At 38.0% G+C, this 22,787-nt stretch overlaps 1 protein-coding gene across 12 annotated transcripts in view; it reads left to right on the top strand.

The window, feature by feature from the left end:
* pum2 (pumilio RNA binding family member 2) overlaps positions 1-22,787 on the top strand; it is a 92,028-nt gene that overhangs the window by 26,532 nt on the left and 42,709 nt on the right. For 6 of the 12 annotated variants that reach the window (XM_016996879.2, XM_016996876.2, XM_016996874.2 and 3 more), the window contains exons 1-8: positions 7,901-7,969; positions 10,246-10,351; positions 10,512-10,693; positions 12,313-12,485; positions 16,086-16,356; positions 16,916-17,009; positions 17,809-17,931; positions 20,804-20,946. In XM_016996879.2, the coding sequence (XP_016852368.1) occupies positions 7,919-7,969; positions 10,246-10,351; positions 10,512-10,693; positions 12,313-12,485; positions 16,086-16,356; positions 16,916-17,009; positions 17,809-17,931; positions 20,804-20,946 (1,143 nt within the window). In that variant the 5' untranslated portion in view covers positions 7,901-7,918. Of the gene's footprint in view, positions 1-7,900; positions 7,970-10,245; positions 10,352-10,511; positions 10,694-12,312; positions 12,486-16,082; positions 16,357-16,915; positions 17,010-17,808; positions 17,932-20,803; positions 20,947-22,787 lie in introns of those variants that run through there. The other 6 variants (XM_062984129.1, XM_062984120.1, XM_062984136.1 and 3 more) reach the window with 3 other exon arrangements.

Here is a 22,787-nt window from a genome sequence, read left to right as displayed (position 1 = left end):
AATAGGGTTTGCCCCAGCTGGAACAGTAGGTGGAGCAGCATCAAGGCCAAGGTTAGGTGGAATCAAGCCACACAGCCACCTTACATCTGCAGTGTCAGGTGATACCAATGTCCGGTTCCCCTCAGTGGATGGTCTCAGGTCAATGCCACAGTTGAATATTTCTTCCAGACGCATGTTGGTGAGCAGTTGAGTGGATACTCCAATAAACACCATTGGTCAACAGAAGATAGCATTCATGTAGCTCATTCCGTAAGTGGTTCATTTGCTTTTTTGCTTACGATCTTTTTCCAGTCCATATCTTTCACAGAGAGATGTCTGGATTAATATATCTTACATACAAAATTTGGGTGGTTTAATCATATTAATTATTTTAGTGCAATAGATGTAAAGAGTAAGCTTTAATATACCCTGTTTCCCCTAAAATAAGATATCCCCAGAAAATAAGACCTAGTAGAGGTTTTGCTGAATCGCTAAATATAAGGCCTCCCCCGAAAGTAAAACCTAGCAAAGTTTTTGTTTGGAAGCAGGCTCGCCGAACAGAACACCAGAGCAGATCGGTAAATGTACGTACCATAGAGTGTTATACATGGAAATAATGGTAATAACAAGAAATTCTTGATAGGATTCACAGTTTGTCTGGTTATGCTGGTTTGTGATGACAACTACTGTCCAGCTTATAATAAATGTTCATTTTTTGTTCAACAATAAATGTGAATTCTTCTTCATGGAAAAATAAGACATCCCCTGAAAATAAGACCTAGAGCATCTTTGGGAGCAAAAATTAATATGACACTGTCTTATTTTCGGGGAAACACAGTAGATAGTGCCAGTTATTGTCATTGGAATAGTCTAAGTAGTTACTGTATAGACAGAGGATTGGAGTTTACAAAAAAAACCCAAATTTCCATCACAAATGATAATTTCACCCACAAATTGATTAGGGCCACATTCGAAACCAAACCCAGACCATGAAAATAGAATGCCAGTAGCATTTTTCTGTGCTCTCAGCATCCTAACTTATGTCTGGAACTCTGAAATGTTGATACATTGTGGTTCAATTAATTTATTTCAACAAATCAAAATAAATTGATAAATCTTAAATGGCGGGGGGGGGGGGGGGGAGTGAGAGGAGTGATCTAGATTTTGTGCATATGTTTGGTATAACTGCATGCTGCATGCAACCTAACAAAAGCGAGTTGAGACTAATCTCTGTTCCTTTAATTTCTTTGATGCCTAATCATAACTATCTTACATTGGGTTGTGACTAGAAGACTCAGTGACTCAATCTCATTAATAGCTCCCATATGATAATACTTCTTGTATACAATCTTGCTTCTTTAAAACTATACTTGTAAATAAATTAAATTGGTGGCTAGAAGAGGGTGGAATATTATCACTGGAAGACTTTTGTCCACTTTTCAATAGCAGTATACAGTCAATTTTTCTCTTCATTGATCCTTCCTAAAGACCGGGAAGAAGGGGAGTCTGAATGTCTTTTGGAAAAAATGCTAGATTTATATTACAATTAGCTATTTAAATATAGAGATCTTGAATTTTAATGCAAAATTTAAAAATCAGAAGTTTTGATAGTTAGATTTTATGTTCAATTATTTCAATTACTGTATGATGGAATGTCTTCTGTAAACATTGGATTTCTGTAAAATTTCACTGATGTTGACTTGAAAATGAAAAAGAATGCCTTATTATAGGTTTACCAAAATAAAACCAAAAATTTGGAAAACTTAATTTTGGAGATCAGGACTGTTAACATGACATAGTAGGTCATGCATTGTGTAAATATATGTAGATGCTAGCTATGCCCAGCCACGTGTTGCTGTGGCAAAATATGGTGGTATGGGAAATAAAGTATTGAGGAATTGGTGGTAGTTAAGATAAAGGGTAAAGGTTTTCCCCTGACATTAAGTTCAGTCGTTTCTGACTTTGGGGGTTGGTGGTCATCTCTATTTCTAAGCCGAAGAGCCGGCGTTGTCCGTAGATTCCTCCAAGGTCATGTGGCTGGCATGACTGCATGGAGCACCGTTACCTTCCCGCTGGAGCAGTACCTATTCATCTACTCTCATTTGCATGTTTTTGAAGTTTAGGGTTGGCAGAAGATGGGGCTAACAGTGGGGGCTCTCTCTGCTCCTCCAATTCAAACCTGCGACCTTTCGGTCCAGAAGTTCAGCAGCTCAGCGCTTTAACACGCTGCGCCATCAGGGGATATTATTTCCTAACGGTTGTGAATATACAATATTTTTGATTTTTTTTGTCTGTTGGAAGCAAGTATGAATGCTGCAGTTAGGGAAAATGATTAGCATGTAATGGCCTTGCAGCTTTAAAGCCTGGCTGTTTCCTCCCTGAGTGAATTTTTTTGTTGGGAGGTGTTAGCTGGCCCTGATTATTTCCTGTCTGGAATTCCCTTGTTTTTAGAATGGTGTTCTTTGTGATATTTTATGTGCTTCTACTGTCTGTGGCCCTCAGAAAACAGAGGATTTGCCAGACTTGGGTGTCTTGAAGGCACATGTACATGGTTCATTCAGCATTTTCTTCATCCAGTTCTTCTTCCTACACTTACTGGAGACAAAATGTTTTTCTAGTTCCTACATCTACATTTGTGTATTAACCAGAAGTTTTCATCATTAAGTAAGTTGTATGTTAAAACATGAAAGGTCTGGCCAGCATTGGACATCCCTTTGATTTCCTAGAAGTGCTTGTTTCAGTTTATAGGCTTCGCGTTTTCCAGAAGTTTTACATAGCCCTAGGTATTTTGTGGCCCCGATTACTCTGTCTTCTTTGCCTTTCACAGATAAAGAAATGCACATATTTATTTGACTACTAGCTGTGCCCAGCCACGATTTGCTGTGGCTTGTGGGAATCATTTGTTGTCCAGGTAGAATAGCAGTGAATAGCCTTGCAGCCTCAAAGCCTGGCCGTTTTCTTCCTATGGGAATCTTTGTTTGGTGAGCTGGAATACAATGGAATAGGCTTGCTACTTGGAAGCTTGGGCACTTGTGTTCTAGGGGACTGGGTTTTTGGGCTGCTAGAATTGCAGTGAATAGCCTCACTACTTCAAAGCTTGGCTGCTTGCTACCTAGGGGAATCTTTGGTTGGTCAGCTTCAATAATACAGAGTAATATTGCTACTTCAAAGCCTGGCCGCCTTCTACCAAGGTTAATCCTTTGTTGCTGTGGTTGAATTGCACTGAGTAGCCTTGCAGCCTCAATGCCTGGCTGTGTTATACCTAGGGGAATCCTTATTTGGCAAGCTGGAGTAGCACTCTTAATCAAGCCTGGCTACTTGCTTTGTAGGGGAATCATTGTTTGGCCAGCTTGAATTGCACTGAATAGTCTTGCAGCTTAAAAGCCTGGCTGCATTCTACATAGGTGCATCCTATGTAGAATAGGGGCATTCTACATAGGTTGAATGGGACAGAATAGTCTCGTGGCTTCAAAGCCTGCAGGTTTTCTATCTAGGGGAATTCTTGGTTGGCCAGGATGAACAGCACTGAATAGCCTCGCTGCTTGCAAGCCTGGCCGCTTTCTACATTGCGGAATCCTTGTTTCCTGCCTGGAATTCCCCTGTTTTCAGTGTGTTGCCCTTTATTTGCTGTCCTGATTTTAGAGATTATATTGTTTTGTATTATTATACCAGAGTAATTATTATATATTATATATATAATCTTATATTATTTGCTTAGAACTGGATTATATGAGACCCCTTCTACACAGCTGTATAAAATCCACACTGAAGTGGATTATATGGCAGTGTGGACTCAAGATAATCCAGTTCAAAGCAGATACTGTGGATTATGTGCCTTGTCATTCTGGGTTATATAGTTGTGTGGAAGGGCCTTAAGTCTACACTGCCATATAATCCAGTTCAAATAAGATAATCTGTATTTTATAGGCAGTGTGGAAGAGGCCTAACTGAACCCTGTCTGTCCCTGGCTGGGGGTTGCTAGATGAAGTGGGCAGGGCCTAACCTTCTGACCGGCAGCCAGGGTTGAAAACAGCTCTTCCTCGTTCTCTAATTTTGACTTTATTTTTCTAGGTTTTTTTGTTTGAAAGACATAGATTGGATGACTATGTCTTTTGTGGCCAAATTTAGTGTGATTTGGTTCAGTGGTTTTGTTGTTTACTTGGTCCTACATTGCATTTTTAGATATATAGATACTAGCACTGACCTTCCCTTTCAATGAGCAAAATAAAGTTCCCATTAAGATTCCAAAATAAGCTCAAATATAAATTTAGCTTTAAAATCCCTCCATGTTTGGGTCTCAAGGTGACGGTTGTACTGGGCAGGTAGATTGTTGATCAGTGGATTTGATATGATAAATTGTGGCTGGTCGTCTTTGTTCATTAAGTCAAAATAGTCATACATTGATAAAAACAGTTAAGTGATTGATTTTATCATGTCAGAAGCGATCCGAGGGTAGAAATTGTAATGTATTCAAAAACACAAAGTTAAAAAAACTTTGCACTATACTAAATGAAGTTTGACCAGTAACTGGCCACTTGGAGTGCCTCTGGAGTTGCTATAAGAAGGTCCTACATTGTGCATGTGGCAGGACTCAGACTGCATTGTAGTAGGTGGTCTGTGGTTTGCTCTTCTCCACACTCACATGTTGTGGACTCCTTTGTAGCCCCATTTGTTAAAGTTAACCCTCCATCCCGTGGTGCCAGACTTTTTACAGAAGCGACTTGCAATGATAAAACAGTAAAATGTCTTTTACAACAAAGAATATAAACATGTACAGTGCCACATGTGTTGGTTCCATACATGTGTCACTGTAACTCCTTAGTTTCAAAGTACTTCTCCCCAAATACTTTCCACACACTTTGCTGCCAAAAACTATTCATATATCCTCTGTTCCCCTTTTCCTAACTGAGCCTATTCTTATCTCTGTTCCTTCTGTGGTGGTATTTCTATTTCTAACTGACCCTAACTATTTACAGACAAGCTTCAGGTTTTTCTATTTCTCTCAACATAGCATTCCTCCCCACAAAAAGCTACATGTGCAGTGATTGGTATGACTGCTCAGGCTTTGTCCAGCTTCTTTCTTCACAGCTTGCATTTCTACCAAACCTGAAGACTTCTTGTTCTAGAGTAAAGCCTTTACTGTTAAGGAGATACTTTTATTTGTGAAGCATCCATTGTCTACCATCCAGTATTGTGATAATGTGGGCTGCGGGAAGCTTTTAATTCATTAAAATGAATCATCGTCTATCTTTATTAGGGTCCAAAGCCCCAATTTGCTCAGCAGAAAAAGTGCACAGCAGTGTCAGGTGTCCCTTAGTATTTCTCTAAATTTCAGGAAGCTAGGTTTCATGTTTTTAAACTATGGCCAAGATCAGTGTGCAGACTCTTATTATCATAAATTAAGAATATAAAGAGGAACAGTTTCAGGACAGATAATGGTCAGTCAGATATTTTTCCTGCAATGGTTAGTCAATTATCTACATCAAAACTATAACTGAATTATGTGGCAATATTTTATTGTATTTGTGCACCTTCAACTGAAGCTTACAAATGTCTATTGCATGTTGGTCTCAGCTCTTGGACTCACAAATTAAGCAACAAAAGGAAAAGAGGGGGAGGTTGGAAAATAGGGAGTTCAGTCACAAACTTTTAATTACTAACTTTTAATTAGCTCTCAGGATTGAAATACCTGTATTTGTAGTTGACCTAGTAGGAAGGGTGTTCAAAACTTGTGGTTTTGACTGGGTGAATGGGCCAAAGACACAAACATTTACTCTCCAGCAGAGTCCCAACATTTCCATGTGCAGGAATGAGGAGATTTAAGTCATGACTATTTTGTGAGATTTAGGCCTAAGCGAGGTTGCAGGGAGGTAAAGACCACTCCCATATCCTGGCACTCTCTGCTACTAAAGCATTGTTTTCTAAAGCCAGAATAGTTTTGTAGAATTATCCCAAATACTCTTAAGGTGCCAGATCCTATCAGATCTGGGAAGCAATCAGAATCAGCCCTGATTAAGATTTGGATGTCAAGAAATACTAGGTGTTGTGTGCTGTATTTCAGAGGAAGGAACTGGTGAGTCCACTTCTGAGGATTCCGTGCCTAAGAAAACCCTAGGGTCACCATAGCTTGACAGGTGACTTGCAGGTACATACACATAGAGAATTTTGGAAGGTTATATTGTTCTTGCAGGCTGAGGTTTTGGCTTACTGCTGGTGTCTTTTCACTTTTTTTGAAATTGAAAGGTCTGGGGGCAGAACAAGCGACATCACCACTCCTGCAGCAGATGGTCCTGCTTTCCTTTTTCACAGAACTGTTTTTTTTCTGATGGCCTCCATCAATGGAGGAGGGGCTGAATGGTGAAGGCAGCAGCGAGTGGCAGTTGTGGATACCACAGTTCACTTTTCTGGCAGTTGCTTTTCTGGTGTCCATTCTATGTTACTGTTCTGAGACTAGCCATCATGTAAAAAATAATTTAATGGCCCATCATTCCTGAATATTGATTGAACCATCGCTACATTTTGTGGCAACCACTGTAAATTGATTATGTCTATGAATTCGTTTCTTTGGCCTATAGGGTCTGTCCAAACAGCAAATATTACTTCTGCCTCTGACCTACTTCTGCTCTTTTAAATTCCCATGGAAGGAGTTTTTGTTTGAATCATTTGTTGAGTTTGTGGATCATTATGTTCTGATAGGTAAATCCAGTAATTTGCTGTAGTAGTAGTAGTAGTAATAATAATAACTACAACAATGAGAACAACAACAACAACTTCTTGTATCCTGCCCCATCTCCCCGAAGGGACTGTAACCATTTTTTTTCTTGCTTTTTGTTCTTAATTTTACATGGAAATTTTTCTCTCACAAGTTTCACTCAGATTTTTTGTTTTGAATTTTTACTATTTTTTTTTAAATGCCTGGGCATGGATGATGCTTAATGTTTGAATATAATGAATATTATCAGGAGTATTGCTCTGAAGTTACTATTCAAGGCAAGATTGGCTTGTGGCTGGAATGGTATGTTTTTAAGCATTGGCTCTTGTCTTGTTATTAAGTTCTACGTATTTCTTCTTTCATAGTAAATATGTTATTTTTAGGCATATTAAAATTATGATTCTTGCTTAATGTTACAAGATTTTCCTTCTATCCAGTTATGTTTTGTTAGACTTGTGTGAAATTGGATTTAGTCAAGCACACCTGTGCTTTGGTGATGATGATTTGTCCCAGCATTTTTTCATAGTTCTTTTCATTCACTATGAGAGAATTGAATGACTCAGTTCATAAAAACGTTGCATGTCTTAAAGATACCATGTTTGCCATGTATTCCAAAAATAGTAACAAATTGAATTTGCCATTTTAAATGTTACTTTTTGTTACCAATGGGACTTACCAGAGCCTTGAATTGTAAGGAACATTTGAGCTATGAAGAATCTCTTTGCTTTTGCCAAAGTAGACACAAAAATTATAAAAGCAGAACAAACTTTCAAAATTGGTAAAACAAAGAAAATGATTTTGCCTCCTGTAGTCCTCCACAGTGTCTAAACATTAAGCACTCATTCGATAAAAAGAACTGAGAAAAAGAAACCAAGATCCAGAATTATAGTTGTCTAAGATACTAGATGTAATCTTATCTGCTACCAGATTTTTCTAAGTAATATACTGGGGAGTATACATACATACACTTGAAATGTTTTATTTATTATTACAGAAGAAAAAATTACAAAGACCATTGTTGAATGAGAGAAGGTGGTTGTCGGAACCAGTCTTCCACTTCTACTGCTCTACGTTGTGCACTTTGTATGAAACAATTGCTGTGCAAGTGGGAATCACCTTGAAACAAAGCACATGAAAAATTTCTTCACCGTATGTAGAGTCCTTTCATTAGTTTCTGCAACTACTCATTTTATTTTTGCTTTTTTCTAGGTCCGTTCTGTGGATGAAATGAATCATGAGTTTCAAGCTCTTGCACTAGAATCTCGGGGAATGGGAGAGGTAAATATTAGAAGAAATTTTATCAAATAGGTGCTGGCACATCGATTCTAAAGTATACTTACTGAAAAATACGTTACTATAATGAGAATAATGAAATTTTGTTGCTATTTCATTACAGTAGTTGTTCATAAGTTACTATAATTGGGGAAACTTCAGGGGCTCCTTTCTCCCCCATTTTAAAAGCTATTGGGGTGAAACTTCCTACAGTGGGAGAACAAATTTACCATTGTTAACCCACCAAATTTCAGAACGTTTCACCTATCCATGGATTTTGGGAGAATTTTCAAAGTTTTTATAAACAACATTTTTTTAAAAAAACTACAAGAGCTATCTCCTTGAATTTTCTATACAATGACAGGAGATAATAGGGGATCATTCTCCCTGAATTTCAGAAATGATCATACATCAACTGATTATAGAGATTTTAAAAAATGTTTTTGACAAAAACATTTTTAAAAGCCACAACAGCTATCTCATTAAATGTCTCTCATATTAACCAGTAGAAATCAATATTAACCAATTCTACATTTTCATAAAATCCTAGAGTTTGGGGTGGGGGTGGGGCAAGAGCAATCTAATACAACCCCCTTCTTTCAGGCAGAAGGGCACCATCAAAACTCTGTTGACTGATGGACATCGAGCCTCTAAACTAATTAATATGCTTCCCCTATAGTATGGGGGCTGTCCATTTAGGGATTTCTTCCTAGCCCAGCCCAGAGATTTACTTACTAGAAGTATCTGTCAGTTCTCCTCTTTGTAGATTCAGCCATTCATTGGAACTTTTGCTGGTTTCTGTTAGGGAGGAACTTCTCTCTGTTACCCTGATTGGTACTTTCTGATGCTGATGCATTTTGGGAAATGTAGTTTAGAGCAGGGTCTTTTGAATTCTCTGGCATAGGGATCTGCCCTTCCCACACTACATTTCTCAGAGTTCTGTGCTGTTCCCTGAAAACACTGCTCCCTCTGTTTCTCTCTCCTAATGGCGAGGAAAGACAAGGCAGGCACTAAGGCAGCCTTTTTGGCTTTGCTTTTTGAGCATTGCTTCTTTGTACTGAATATGAAACTGACTTTGGGAGCTTTCTGAGATTTGCAAAACTAAAACGAAAAAGTATGTGATAAGTTTCAATTTTTTGGCTTGTACCGTGTGTGCACGTCAGATATTGTGTCATACGAATCATACAAAACTGATCCAACTTACGGCACTTTCTGGGTTTTTTTTTAGCATACCTAGTAGCTAGTGATGCTCCTGCTAGAACTTACATTGAAGAACATAGGTGAAAGTGACATTGTTGCTTTGTTTTAATTGCTGACATTCCTCCAGAGTACTTTCTACTTCATCAATCTCAGTTTAGTTTTAAAAATCATTTCAACTTCTCAAAGGGGATAGACAAAGAGTCCGCCCAGCAAACAGAGCCAAAATGCTTTTTACACTTCCTTTCCTATATTTTTGTGCTTCATTCTGTGATACTGGAGTCTAGGGATCCCAGTGCTATAATGCTTGGGAGGAGTGATTCACTGGTGTTCAATCCATTTCTGTTTTATGAAGAATAGAAAAGGATTAAGAGAATGGTGAAATGCTTTCTTCCTGTTTAAAACTTCCATTTATAGGAAAAGAACTGAGGAGGGTCATTTTGCCAGCCTTTGATACAGAAGGTGAACATTTTCAAATAGTTTTTGGGATGTATTAATCCATTCAACCTTTAGATTGGGGGCATAAGGGAAAAATTCACAAGTTTCTGAATATAACTAAAGTTTACTGTGTTTTTTAACACTACATTCCCTGCATTTCATGCTCCGACATGGTTATTGACAGGAATGCATATAGTATTTTGAAAGGGAAAATGTAGTAATTATGGCCCTGGTTTTTACCAAATTCACTTAGGCTATTAACAATCTGTATAGTCACAATTACCCTAAAAGTACTAGATCAAACCTTATGCTGAAAGCTAAGCTGGGTCAGTCTTCATTAGTACTTAAATGAGAGACTGCCAATGAATACTGGGTGTTGTAGAGTGTACTTCAAAGGAAAGAACTAGCAAAACAACCTCTGAGTTCCAAGCCTAAGGAAACCCCATAAGTCAGCAAGTTAACAAGTGACTGGAAGGCACAGAGACACATGTATAGGTAAAGAGCTAAGTAGCAATATTGCAGTTTAAATACTAGTGTCTCTTCAAATCAGATGTTCTTAAATCCATGTAATTAGATAAATTTGTAAGCCCTGATTTAGTAACAAGTGAATATATCAGTACTTAACATAGCATTTCCTTTTTCAATAGCTGCTACCTGCCAAAAAATTTTGGGAACCAGATGATCCAGCAAAGGATGGACAAAAAGGCATATTTCTTGGTGATGAATGGAGAGAAACTGCCTGGGGAACACCACGTAAGTCATGTTCATTTGATGAGTGTGTGATTCTAAAATAAATCCATTTCCTGAATGACATTAATGGGGAAAATATAACATTATTTACGTTCGGTGATAAAGAAGTCTGCATTATATCTACTGCTGCAACCTTAATGTTTTTGTTTCATTTTTTTAACAGACCACTCTATGTCTCAGCCTATTATGGTTCAGAGAAAACCTGTTTTTCATGGAAACAGTGAAGTAAATGCTGTCTTATCGCCTCGATCAGAGAGTGGTGGCCTCGGTGTGAGCATGGTAGAATATGTACTAAGTTCTTCTCCAGCAGATAAATTGGATTCACGGTTTAGGAAAGGAGCTTTTGTAAGTAATTTTGCTATATCAATCAAAGTTATCATAACCTAGCCTTAACTGTATTATCTGGTGTGCTTCATTTACTCTTTGGTGTAGTTGAGGAACAAGATGGACAAACAATTTGGATAGGCATAATATCTCATGTAGTGCTGTGCATTATAATATCAAGGAATAATACGCATGTGTATACATGAGATTCTGCCTTATGCTGCTGGTAATTTGCTTTTTAACAATAGCCATGCTCCAGAGCTTTCATGTATTATCACTTTGGCTGTACTCTGGTTAGGCTTTCAGTGTATTATGAGAAGGGAAAAAAGCTGAATTCTTGATGCATATATGAGGTGTTGGTGCAGGGCTTCTCAAATTGTACTCTTTGGACTCAGTGAGTGATTGTGAGGGGCTCTGCAGCACCATACTGCTTCCCACCACCTCCTCTTCCCTCCCCTAAGAAATGCAGGGAAATTTAAGTTTTGAGTTACCAGAAACAGCAGCAGGGTCCGCCCAAGGCACAGACCTTCTCTCTCCAACTCCCTTGCCACCTAGCCTCTTTTCCTTGCTGCCAAAACCCTCCCCCCACTTTCTTTGCTTCCTGCTTTGATTGTGTTTTTTTCTACATGGCAGAAGGGCATTTGACTGGATGACCTCTGGGATTTCTGCTACTAATATTATTATTACAACAAAGGCTGGATGGCCATCTGTTGGGGTACTTTGATTGTGTTTTTTCCTGTATGGCAGAAGGGGGTTGGGCTGGATGGCCTCTGGGGTTTCTCTGTAATTGTTATTATTATTCCTCCATATTGGTTAAAGTTGTTCTTCATTTTAAATATTATATTGCTCTTTCTTTCCCTTTTTTTGCACTGTGTGAATTTGTTCACACAAACACTCCATCTGCCACTGGCCCAGCTCATGCGTGATATATATACACTATATATAATATAATATAATGTATAATATAATATTAAAACATTTCTTGGTGCTTCACAACATACTTTTGCTTCAAAAAGGGCTCAGTGGCTTAGCTGAAAAAGCTTGAGAAACCCTGTGTTAGTGTATTTGCATGGTACTTTAAAATTCATTGATGTTTAGCATTCTAACACTCAACTGTTATGTTGGGCTTAATGTTCGTGTGATTAAGGTTGTATATTATGGTCTTCTATACTTTATATAGACAAGTAAATCCATAATGCGAAGAATTATTGGATGAATTTATTGGTAATGAGTTTAAGATTGAGTTTATGTGATACATTTGAATTCAGGAAACAGTTGGTAGTAGAAAAGGTTTAAAACCGTTTTTTATTTATAAATTTATATATATTGTTAAGTGGAAATTATTTTCACTTCACATGTTTTATATTGTGTGACATTAAATTAATGTAAAGCTAATGGCTTAGATCCCAACATTGTGTAAGCGGAGTTCCAGTTTGACTGGTTTTCCATTTTATCCAAGGCTAAGTCTCCTATTTATTATAATAGTTCACTTTTCCAGGTAGACTGTACATTTTGCATAGAACTGAAAAATGACTAACAAGTACTTGGCCACTAAATATACTGACAGATATGATAGTGTAGAATTGGGTCACTTTGTAATGTTCCTTCTGAATTCAGAAAGAAATTTCAATTTTCCTCAGGGTACTAGAGAAGCAGAAGCAGATGGACCTGAGAAAGGAGACCAGAAAGGCAAGGCTTCTCCATTTGAAGAGGAAAAAAATAGGGATCTCAAACAAGGAGATGATGATGATGTTACTAAAATAAATGGCAGAGGTTTGCCAAATGGAATGGATGCTGACTGCAAAGATTTTAAGTAAGGCTTTTTAAAAAGATAAAAAGCTTGTTGTTTGAGCCACAAATTACAGATTTATGTATCAGGTTTTTGTTTCCTTTCAGTTATTTTATTCACATTCTGCCTTATTTTGTATAATACATGATACCTTAATATGTGTCACATTTCATGAGACAGTGTCATCTGTATTAGAGCAAACTTTAAAACAAACAAAAAGTGATTTGTAGTCCCCTAGATGCCATATTATACACACCATCATCCCTAACTATTGGTCAAGTAGACTTCGGCTGAAGGGAGTTGAATGGCATACAGAAGACTGCAGGCTACCCAGTCGTGGTATAAAACATGAAAGAATTAGGTAATTGAGCTTTCCCCCTAAATTTCAGGCCTAGTGACTTAGTTCTCAGACATAGATAAGAGCCACACAAATTCCCTTTCAGTGATAGTATTTAGAATACTAGCTGTTAGTATCCTTTCCTTTCCACCAGACCCTTCAGGATGCCCACTTCATGGTGTCTTTCCTTTATGGCTTGGGCTTGATGATAAGTTGGGAGGAGTTTCTGTTATATCCAGTCTAGAAGGTCAGTACTCAGTTCTAGAGTACATAATATTTCTACCCATGATAGTTGTTTCATATCAACATCCTCAAAGTGCTTGTGATGTGAAAAGTGCTTTGTGCATTCCAGAGACTGCTTTGTTCATTCCAGAGACTGCTTTGACTACATGATTGTAGCTTTTTACCTCAGCAAGCAAGGAAGCATGCATTGTCACACCATCTTTTTGCTCATCCTCCAGAACAGTGATTGGTGCATGCACAGGGGCATATTCTTCATGGTGGGATAGCTCCCATCTTTGCTGATGTTCTCAGCAGAATGGCCTTGTCATCCCACAAGAGGAGACTTCGCTCTCATCGGACCTGTTGGATGACACCCATCTTGTGTCTGTGTCTCATAAACAGTTGACAGAACTCTCCTATCTGGTCAAGTGGACTTCTTCCCATCCTTACAGACTGAGGGTGTTGTGTAAGACATTTTCTCGCTCAGACTTTTCCTTTTTTTTTCTTTATGTCTCTGCAAGCTAAAGACTTTTCCTCTTCATTGAAGGGCTAATTGGTGGCCATCTCTGCATACTCAAAACCACAGGATGCTCTTTTTTGATTGGCATAACCAAAAATAAAGCTGTTCTTCAAGGGCTACATATACATTCTTCAGTCCAATTTGCAGTCCACAGCCTATGTGGAGCTTGTTTTTGGTCTTCGCTAAGCTCATAGCATGTCTTTTTGAAGTGATTGCGTCCTGTGATATCTGCCTGCTCTTCTGGAAGACAACATCTTTCCTTCTAATGTCATTTAGTCGGCCAAGCTCAGGGTGGACCTATCTTGTTTTTTTTTAAAGTTCACATTGGTCCCCTCTATGGGGACCAACTTTGTTTCTTTCTCAAGTGGTTCCATCCTCCCCTCTTACTAACCACTTGTGTTTCCCACATTCATGCAGCCCGTCTTCTGATTCTGAGTATTTCCTTCACACCTTAGATGTTAGGTGGGTGCTCTTGTTCTAGATTTCTCAGTCTAGAGAGTTTCCTTTGTTTGTTCATCACCAATTTCATTTTTAGGGAGGAGGTGATTTATCTGAGCATCTCTCTTACTGGGTGGTGAACACTGTCTGCTCCATTTCTGGGAAACCACTTCTACAAAGGGGTGAAGTCTCACTTGACACAGTTTGTTGCGTATCTCAGTGGGAATCTTCTCTTGGAACTCTTTATCAGGTGGCCATATGGTTACAGCTGTCTCTATTCCTGTCTCATTGTTCAATCCCAAGCTGATGCTGCATTTAGTAGGGCAGTGTTATTAGTTTCACCATCCTTAGTGTGTTTAGCTTGCTATTTTCCCATATGTGTGAGTCATAGGGACAGGAAGAAGGACAGATTGCATACCTATAACTGTGGTTCTCTGAATGGTCATCAGTGAGCTCACATAGTCCTTCTCTCTCCATGCTGTCCCTTTTTCCAAGTTTCCTGATGGCAGATTTGGAACTGGTTTTCGTTTTACATGTGAATAAGGGGACAGGATTACTGCCAAAATGCAGCTCTCAAGCTTCCAAAGATTTCTGTGTAGGCACAGAATGATCCATACATGTAAGTTCACAGATTACTACTCAAGGAACTGTAGCTACAGGTATTCTTCTTTCAGCATATATGATAAAATTGTTTGATGCAACTTTAAGGCAACAGCTCAAGGATTTACGAATAAAAGACCCTGGCTATGGTTTTCTTTTCCAGATACAATCTCACTTCAGATGTCTTGGGATTAGTTTATTTTGTTTAGCTATCCTTAGAGTGAAGAGAACTGTACAACCGTCACACTCACAATCTGAATAATTTGACCAATGTCTCCCTTTGGCTTTATAGTGAAGCAGTGTGCTGAATGTGCTAATATTCCTATGATATATGCATCTTATCATTGAATATGTTCTAGGCCTTCATTTGGATAGACCTCAAAGATGTATAGTGATGTTTCTGAGCATGACTTAGTAGGCATTTGGTACCTGTTGCCCAAGTATTTACAGGTATAGCTCACAATGAAATATATCATACCTGGTCATTATCTCTTTGACAGAAACATTTGTGCAAAAGGCAGAATTATCATGGAAAGAGTAAGAGAAGGTTTTTTTTGCACCACATAGAGTAGTTTTAGCAAATTATTTATGCAGAACTATAGGTATTCACATGTCAAATGAAAACCAGGTCAGGTGAGTATTGCATGAGTAAACAACACTATTTGGAATATTTTAGAGGCTTTGAAGCTTCTTCTAAAAACATCCAGGGATTATTTTTCTTTCACCAACTTCCTCTTTTTTAATAATTTCTACTTTGGTTCACGAAACTTACAGATGTATGTTTTATGAAAACCTGCTGGGGGTTTCTGCATTGTCTTTTTATTTCTGTTTTGCTCTTCACACACATACTCAGTAAGAGGCAAAAAAAAGAAAAGAAACTCAATTGCAAATGTACTTTGCCACTGAAAATAGTTTGAGTTAGCTTAGTGAAGAAAATCTCCCACTGAACTTGGGATCTAAAGTAGCTACAGGTTTGTCTTAGGTGGAGAATAGTATCTCAGAGGAGAGCAAAGGTGAAACATACAATCTTAAGCCCTTTTCAGCCACATGGAAACTGGATAACCTAAACTTTCAAGGTGAGAAAATGTCATGTTAGTCTCCATCCATGTCAAAAGAGCATCCAAAGCATCAGTCATGCTCTTCCTGTGTTGAAAATGTTCATTTCAGTAATATCTGAGTAGCTTTTTGGTTAACAATAATGAGAGTCTTACATGTAGGAATATTTTCTGTTTTCTTTGTATATTTTCAAGATTTCTCATTTCTATTATTGCTCTCACTGTTAAATAGAAGTTATTTTATCTTCCTAAAATAAAACTTTGGTTGACATTAGACTTATCCACTATCATTTTTTCAGCTCCACTCCATGACATTATCAGCACCTGAAACTGATCTAATATTAAAATCTTAAAGAAAACATGCAGGTATTTTGAGATCCCATTGTTGAAACAATTGCCTTTAAAAAAACCAAAAAACACTAACATCTAATTTTAATTTATTTTCTAAGCAGTCGTACTCCTGGAAGCCGGCAAGCCTCCCCAACTGAAGTAGCTGAGCGCTTGGGACCTAATCCAAGCACTGTGGAAGGACTGGCTTCCCTTCCTAATCCTCCAACCCACAAGCCACTGGTGGAAGAATTTTCAAACTCTGAGTCTCAGAATTTGGATGCTATGGAACAAGTGGGTCTTGATTCTCTGCAGTTTGATTATCCTGGAAATCAGGTACAAATGGACTCTTCAGGAGCTACTGTTGGACTCTTTGATTACAATTCACAGCAGCAGGTTAGTGTTTTATATGGCTCTGCAGTACTATGACAATGCTCACACTCGGTGACATAAATCAATATAATATGACAAGAACAGACTGCTACTGGAAAAGGGAGCTCAGTATAATTCTTCTATTTTGTTTTTACCTGTGTTAGAGTGAACATAGAATCATAGAATAGTAGAGTTGGAAGAGACCACATGGGCCATCTAGTCCAACCCCCTGCTAAGAAGCAGGAAATTATGTTGATTTTCCTACAATTCCACATCACTTCTGTGAAAGCCAAAACGGCTAGATAACTTCAGGTCATTTCTAAATGTTACTACGTCTCACATTAAAAGGGTGGAAGAAAGCAACATAAGATAGCTATTTTAAGCAGGAGCCACATATTGATCATAATGTGAAATTCTGTCCCAGGATTTCAGGATAAAATACTGCCTAAATTTAAAATTCACTCATAGTGTGAGAAAAAACTCCAAGGAAAGAGTCTTTAGATGGTCTACATATAGTTCCTTGTTTAATTTATAAAATAAGATTCACTCCAAAATAGAAGTTTAAATTCTTTCTTTTTCTTAGCTCTTTCAGAGGACTAATCCTCTTGCTGTCCAGCAGTTAACAGCAGCTCAACAACAACAGTATGCATTGGCAGCAGCTCAGCAACCACATATAGGTGAGGTTTTTTCAAAGTACATTTGCTTCAAATGTCAAGTGAAAGTACTAGTAACGTACTATGTACATGCTTTGTTAAAAGCTTGTAAATTTGGACTAAAAAACCTGTGTGTATGCTTTGACATTTAGATATCTGACACTATATATGTGAACTTGGTAGAAATCGTTTTAGAGTAATAATCATTGGTGATGTGCGGAGAAGGCAAGCTCTGGAAATAGATCATTCAGTTTCTTATTTCCCTTACTTCTGTTATGTCTGTATTCAAAAGAAACCTCTGAATTATGTCAAGCTGTTGAACCATAGCACTTTATTGTTTATGATGCTGTACGCACATGAGTTGTGCATGGATTATGGTTGCATGGAATGGGGAGTCCCTGTGCAGTGCAAGATTGCTGTGTTTGATTTTGGGGAGAGAGAGTGAAGGAGATCATTCTTTCTGTTATGAAACCTTGGATATCAGATTGCTTAGATTATGATTACAAGTGTGTGCTAAATTGTATAGTAAATGAGATATTGTAGCAGTGAGTTATAGTAGGTAATGAAGTGAGATTACAAAATGCTCTGTTGGAGCTTATTTAGCCTTTTAAGGTATCAACAGCAACACAGAAATTAACATGGCTGCCGTTTGGGCACAAACATGATAGTTAAATGAGATGTTAAAAACACTGTAGTTTTACTACGTTCTGAAGCCTCAACAGTAGTTGATGGCATAAGTATCTAAGTGTAATGTTTCTTATGGTACAATACTTCATGTGGTGTTTTTTTTGTGATGAAATTGAATCTTTTGTCACTGTAACAGGTGTATTTTCGGCAGGCTTGGCTCCAGCTGCTTTTGTGCCAAATCCTTACATTATCAGTACTGCTCCACCAGGTGCTGATCCATACACAGCAGCAGGATTAGCTGCTGCAGCTACACTGGCAGGTAAAAGAACATACAGTTACCCAGATAAATTGTACTATTAGCAACATCTAATTTAGAAAACTTTACATATTCCTAGTGTTTGGCACCTTTCAGTATAAAGAGCTACACATGCAAACCGAGGGCTGTTTTTTTATCTCACATGAGTATGCAGTTTTTTCCGCCTCTTATTGGTTTAATTGACTAATTTAAGATCAGGTAAACACATTTGTTTCTTAGGAAATCACAGTTGTTTTCACACTAGGAAAGTAAGAGTGGACCAAGTCTGACATATTCTCTAGAGTTGTGAATATGTGTGAGTTATATTAGTATATAAACAGCTTCAAATGCTAATTTCCAGTGAACTCACAGGTCCCCTTCCCTATATAGGGAAATGCACATTTTCATGAAATAAAAGGAGGAGGGAGATGGAGAAGCAATATTTTACCAATAAGAAAGAAAGTTCATCCTACCTCCTGGTTTTTTGACCTTTGCTGCCATTTTAATTCCCAGACATTTGGATGGAAAAGCTCTTAGATTAGAAACAAGTCTTTGGGCAATTGTAGTTTTTATTATTTTTAATAAAATGTTTAATTAAAATTAAAGAATAGCAATATCTATGGTTAGTTTCTCCCTATGTTGTATCCTTGGATACTCTTCACCAAAGTGTACAAGATAATTAAAATTAGTCCTTTGTAAAATGATTATATGCCTCAGATGACTTGTGGGAACTGAGAGACTTTTTCTTCATAAGTGCTGTTTCTTTATAGGAAGGGATTGTTTGCATTATGTTAAGCTTTCTAAATTATTTTGTAGACCTGGGAAGAAAACTATTAGGAAAACGTTATATCTGACAAGTATCCCCAACTTTTCTACAATCAGTATAACCTTTTTTCCCTATTATATTTCACCTTTAGCTGTACTTGATTTATATTCTTTATTGTTGTGTACCTTCAAGTAATTTCTGACTTACGATAATGCTAAGGCAATCTTATTGTAGGATTTTTCTGATGGAAATTGTTCAGAGGGAGTCTGAGGCTGAGGATTTCCATGGCTGAGCTGGGATGCAAACCCTAGTCTTCCAATGCCCTAACCCAGGGGTGTCAAACTCATTTTCATTGGAGGCCACATTAGCCCTATGGTTGCCTTCAAAGGGCCATTGAATCCATGGACAGAGAATCCATAGATAACGAGGGCCAACTATATATCTTTTTTACAAAGTGGTTGATGCTCTTTAGTTTTTACCGAGTTTGGGTCCAAATGTCATTGAACAACAACTCCCATCTCTTTTGATTATCCGCTATGTGGACTGGAGATAATGGTAATTGTAACCCAACAACACTTGGGGCTCTGAGGTTGGGGAAAAGCTAAATGATATTTTAAAGTCAGACATCCTATCAACAAGTCTTGTATCTAATTTCAAACCCCACTCTCCTGACTAAACAGAACAAACTACAAACTTCCAGATGTTTCTGTATCAGGCTACAGAAGTTGTATTTATTTACTTACTTATTTACGGCACTTCTGCCCTGCTTTTCTCAACCCCGAAGGGGACTCAAGGCAGTTTTACAACATAGGCAACAATTCTATGCCTTTAAAAAGAGTGTATAATAAATAAACATTTAAAGTGAAGTTATAAAATACAATTAAAAATAATTAACATCATTTAGCACAATACTATAATAATAATTAATGTGATCCACAAACGTAGTCTGGACCGTTCCAATAGTCATTGCACATCTTTCGCATCTATTATTGCACCAGTTATCCAAAGGCTTTGAGTCCAGCATCTGGGGGGCCACATGACATGGAGGGTGAGATTTGGTGTTCCCGCCTTGAGTTTGACACCTGTGCCCTGGTCCAATACTCAGATCACACTGCACAATGATGGCTCACCATTGTAGGAGGGTATTTGTTCCCTTAGCTCTACTCTCCAGGGCTCTTGATTTCATCAAATTTAGGGGAAGAGAGGAAAAATTAGAATTGTTTTGTGAGGAGGGGCATGTAGAGGATTGTGTGTAAGTATTGAAATTCTAGTTTTAAAAAGACCCCAAAACCTGGGTCAGTGTATCCATGGATCAGTGTTCCATACCTTAAGCCTTACTGAAGAAGGAAGTACAGTAGAGTCTCACTTATCCAACATTCTGGATTATCCAACGCAGTCTGCCTTTTAGTTGTCAATGTTTTTGTAGTCAATTTTTTTAAATATATTGTGATGTTTTGGTGCTAAATTCGTAAATGCAGTAATTACTACATAGCATTACTGTGTATTGAACTACTTTTTCTGTCAAATTTGTTGTAAAACTTGATGTTTTGGTGCTTAATTTGTAAAATCATAATCTAATTTGATGTTTAATAGGCTTTTCTTTAATTCCTCCTTATCCAACATATTCACTTATCTAATGTTCTGTTGGCCTGTTTATGTTAGATAAGTGAGACTCTACTATATCCCCTTTTCTAGTTAGAATGGCAAAAGGAGGGAGAGCACGCCTGTTCTGGAAGAACCTAAGACACCCATCCCCTATACTCTCTATAGAATGGCCTCACTTTTTGCCTTTTTGAATGCCTGGGTAGCAACATGGCAGCAGCCAAGGGAGACTGCCCTCTTGACGCCATGCTGTTACATTCATTCTTTGCAGAATGGCCCTTGACTTATGCACACAGGTCATATCGAAATTCATGATTTTGGCCTCAAAACTTGCTCTTAATTTGTACTAGAGGTTGACTTATACATAATTATATGTAGTATTTTTATGGCAGGATGCTAGGTATCAGCATGTCTTATGTGTACATGTAGTTTATTTTGTCACAGTGGAGTCAATATTGTTCTGAAGAATTTGGAAGATGCAACTATTAGAGATGATGTTTGTAAATTAAGCTTTTTATTTTTTATTAGGGCCAGCTGTAGTTCCTCCTCAGTATTATGGAGTTCCTTGGGGAGTGTATCCAGCCAACTTATTTCAGCAGCAAGCGGCAGCTGCAGCAAACAACACAGCCAACCAGCAGGCTGCATCACAGGCACAACAAGGACAGCAGCAGGTAAACACAGGCACCTTTGAAGATTATTTAAAAAATATTTGTCTCTTTGAGCAGTTTGCCACATGGCAGTGTGTGCCATTGTATTAACATGTGTAATTCTATACATTTTGTGTAATGATATACACTTTGTATATATGCCATGGTGGACAGTAATCTGCAGTCAGTTCATAGCCTCGTAATATCTACCGCATATTTCATTTCCAAAGGACTCATCAATTTTCAGTTCGCCCCTTCTAAGGACTGCCACTTCAGAAAAGAGAAGACAGTCTCCATTTTTGACCTAGATAAGAATTGGTCTCTTTGTTTTCTTGATGACTAGCTGTTTTCATCATAGCACAGATTTCAGAATCCATGATTCTGTCAAGATCACCTAAAAGAGGAAAGACCAGATAGAGGGAGGACTTGGAGAAGCTGCTAGAATAACTCCTGTTAGATTATCTGCCTGGTAAGAAGTGAAGGACTCAAGACTTATCAAAAGTATAGCAGATTCCTAGTTTGGGCCTTTTTCTATTATAGTCATTCTGTGGGCTCAGACTCCAGTATCTCATCCAGGCAAATTTAGGTCATTAGACTTCTTCCTTGCTACTTTTGTCAGCTGCATACCCATCTGTTCCTGGGGGCTACCTCTTTTGTCAGTTGTCCACAAATCTTCAGTGAACCTAAATGTTATTTGGAGGATATTGTCTCTGACTCAGATTTTCCCAACTTTGTAAGAGTAACCCTACACAATTCCTATTCTGAACACTAATCCTGTTACTAGCTAATACAGGTACATTGGGTGTTCAAATTAGAGAAGTCCTATTAATGGGAAAGGAGCTCTGTGTTATTCACAACAATATAATGTTACTCAAGCTTGATCTGTCCTTATATATATTAAACAATATCTTTGACAATTTACTGAGATGAGCTTCTTCAGTTGTTTTTGTTGCCAAGCAAAGACATGAAAGAGGGTGATGTGGAAAGCTGTCAGGTACCAGACTTATTGACAGCACAGATCTGTTACTTGCAAAAGTCCTCACTCTGCAGTAGAGTGCCCATAGCTTCCTTGGCATACTGGTATCAAAAATTGTCATTTTGACCTGTTTGTGATCATATGAATCCCGTATTTCTTATTCTCTCCTCACTTGTAGCTATATTCCCTTAGTTTCCTAATGGGACAGGTGAATGCATTTCACTTGCCTTTCAAAGCTGGTCAGGTTTTTTTAGCAGTGGTGGGAAAATTAGTTGGTGTTATGCAATATTGACAGTTTCAGTGATTGATACTTGCTTTACAGTAGAAAAAAATAGAAATATATATGTGTCCAGGATTCCCTATTAAAAACTGGGGTTATTTGGGCTTCATTTTAAATCTTATTTGGATTTGTTTGTTAATTTTCATGCAAAACCATCTGAATTATTCACAAGTTCTATCTGGATGAAGCTTGCACTAAGATGAACTTCTTTCTAGGTTGTATGTGTAGTATGACTCCCAGAGGATATATGTTCATGGGCTGCATGTGGATACACGAAATTGTGGATAATAGCAAACTCTATTGTAATGAAGGACTTCTAGCCCAAGTACACCACAGAGTTCTGCTAGAGAAGCAAAAAATGCTTAGAAATAACATAGTTGGTCAGACATGGATAAGAGCAACTGCATGTATCAGTCCAGTGGATATCGAGGCCATACTGTCATAACTTTGTACCAGTGGAAGCAATTTATTAAGATTTGGGTGGTGAAGAGCATCCAGTTTTCACCACCCTACCCTATCTATTGCACTACTCCACTATAGTTCAGGTGACCCCCATTTCAAGAACAGCTTACTCTGGGGTGGTGGGATGACTGGAATTGATGAAGATCT

Source organism: Anolis carolinensis, chromosome 1 (genome assembly GCF_035594765.1).
Source record: "Anolis carolinensis isolate JA03-04 chromosome 1, rAnoCar3.1.pri, whole genome shotgun sequence".
NCBI classification, from domain to species: Eukaryota; Metazoa; Chordata; class Lepidosauria; order Squamata; family Dactyloidae; genus Anolis; species Anolis carolinensis.
The sequence above is the reverse complement of the archived record's forward strand: the minus strand, read 5'-3'. Positions and strand labels throughout refer to the sequence as shown.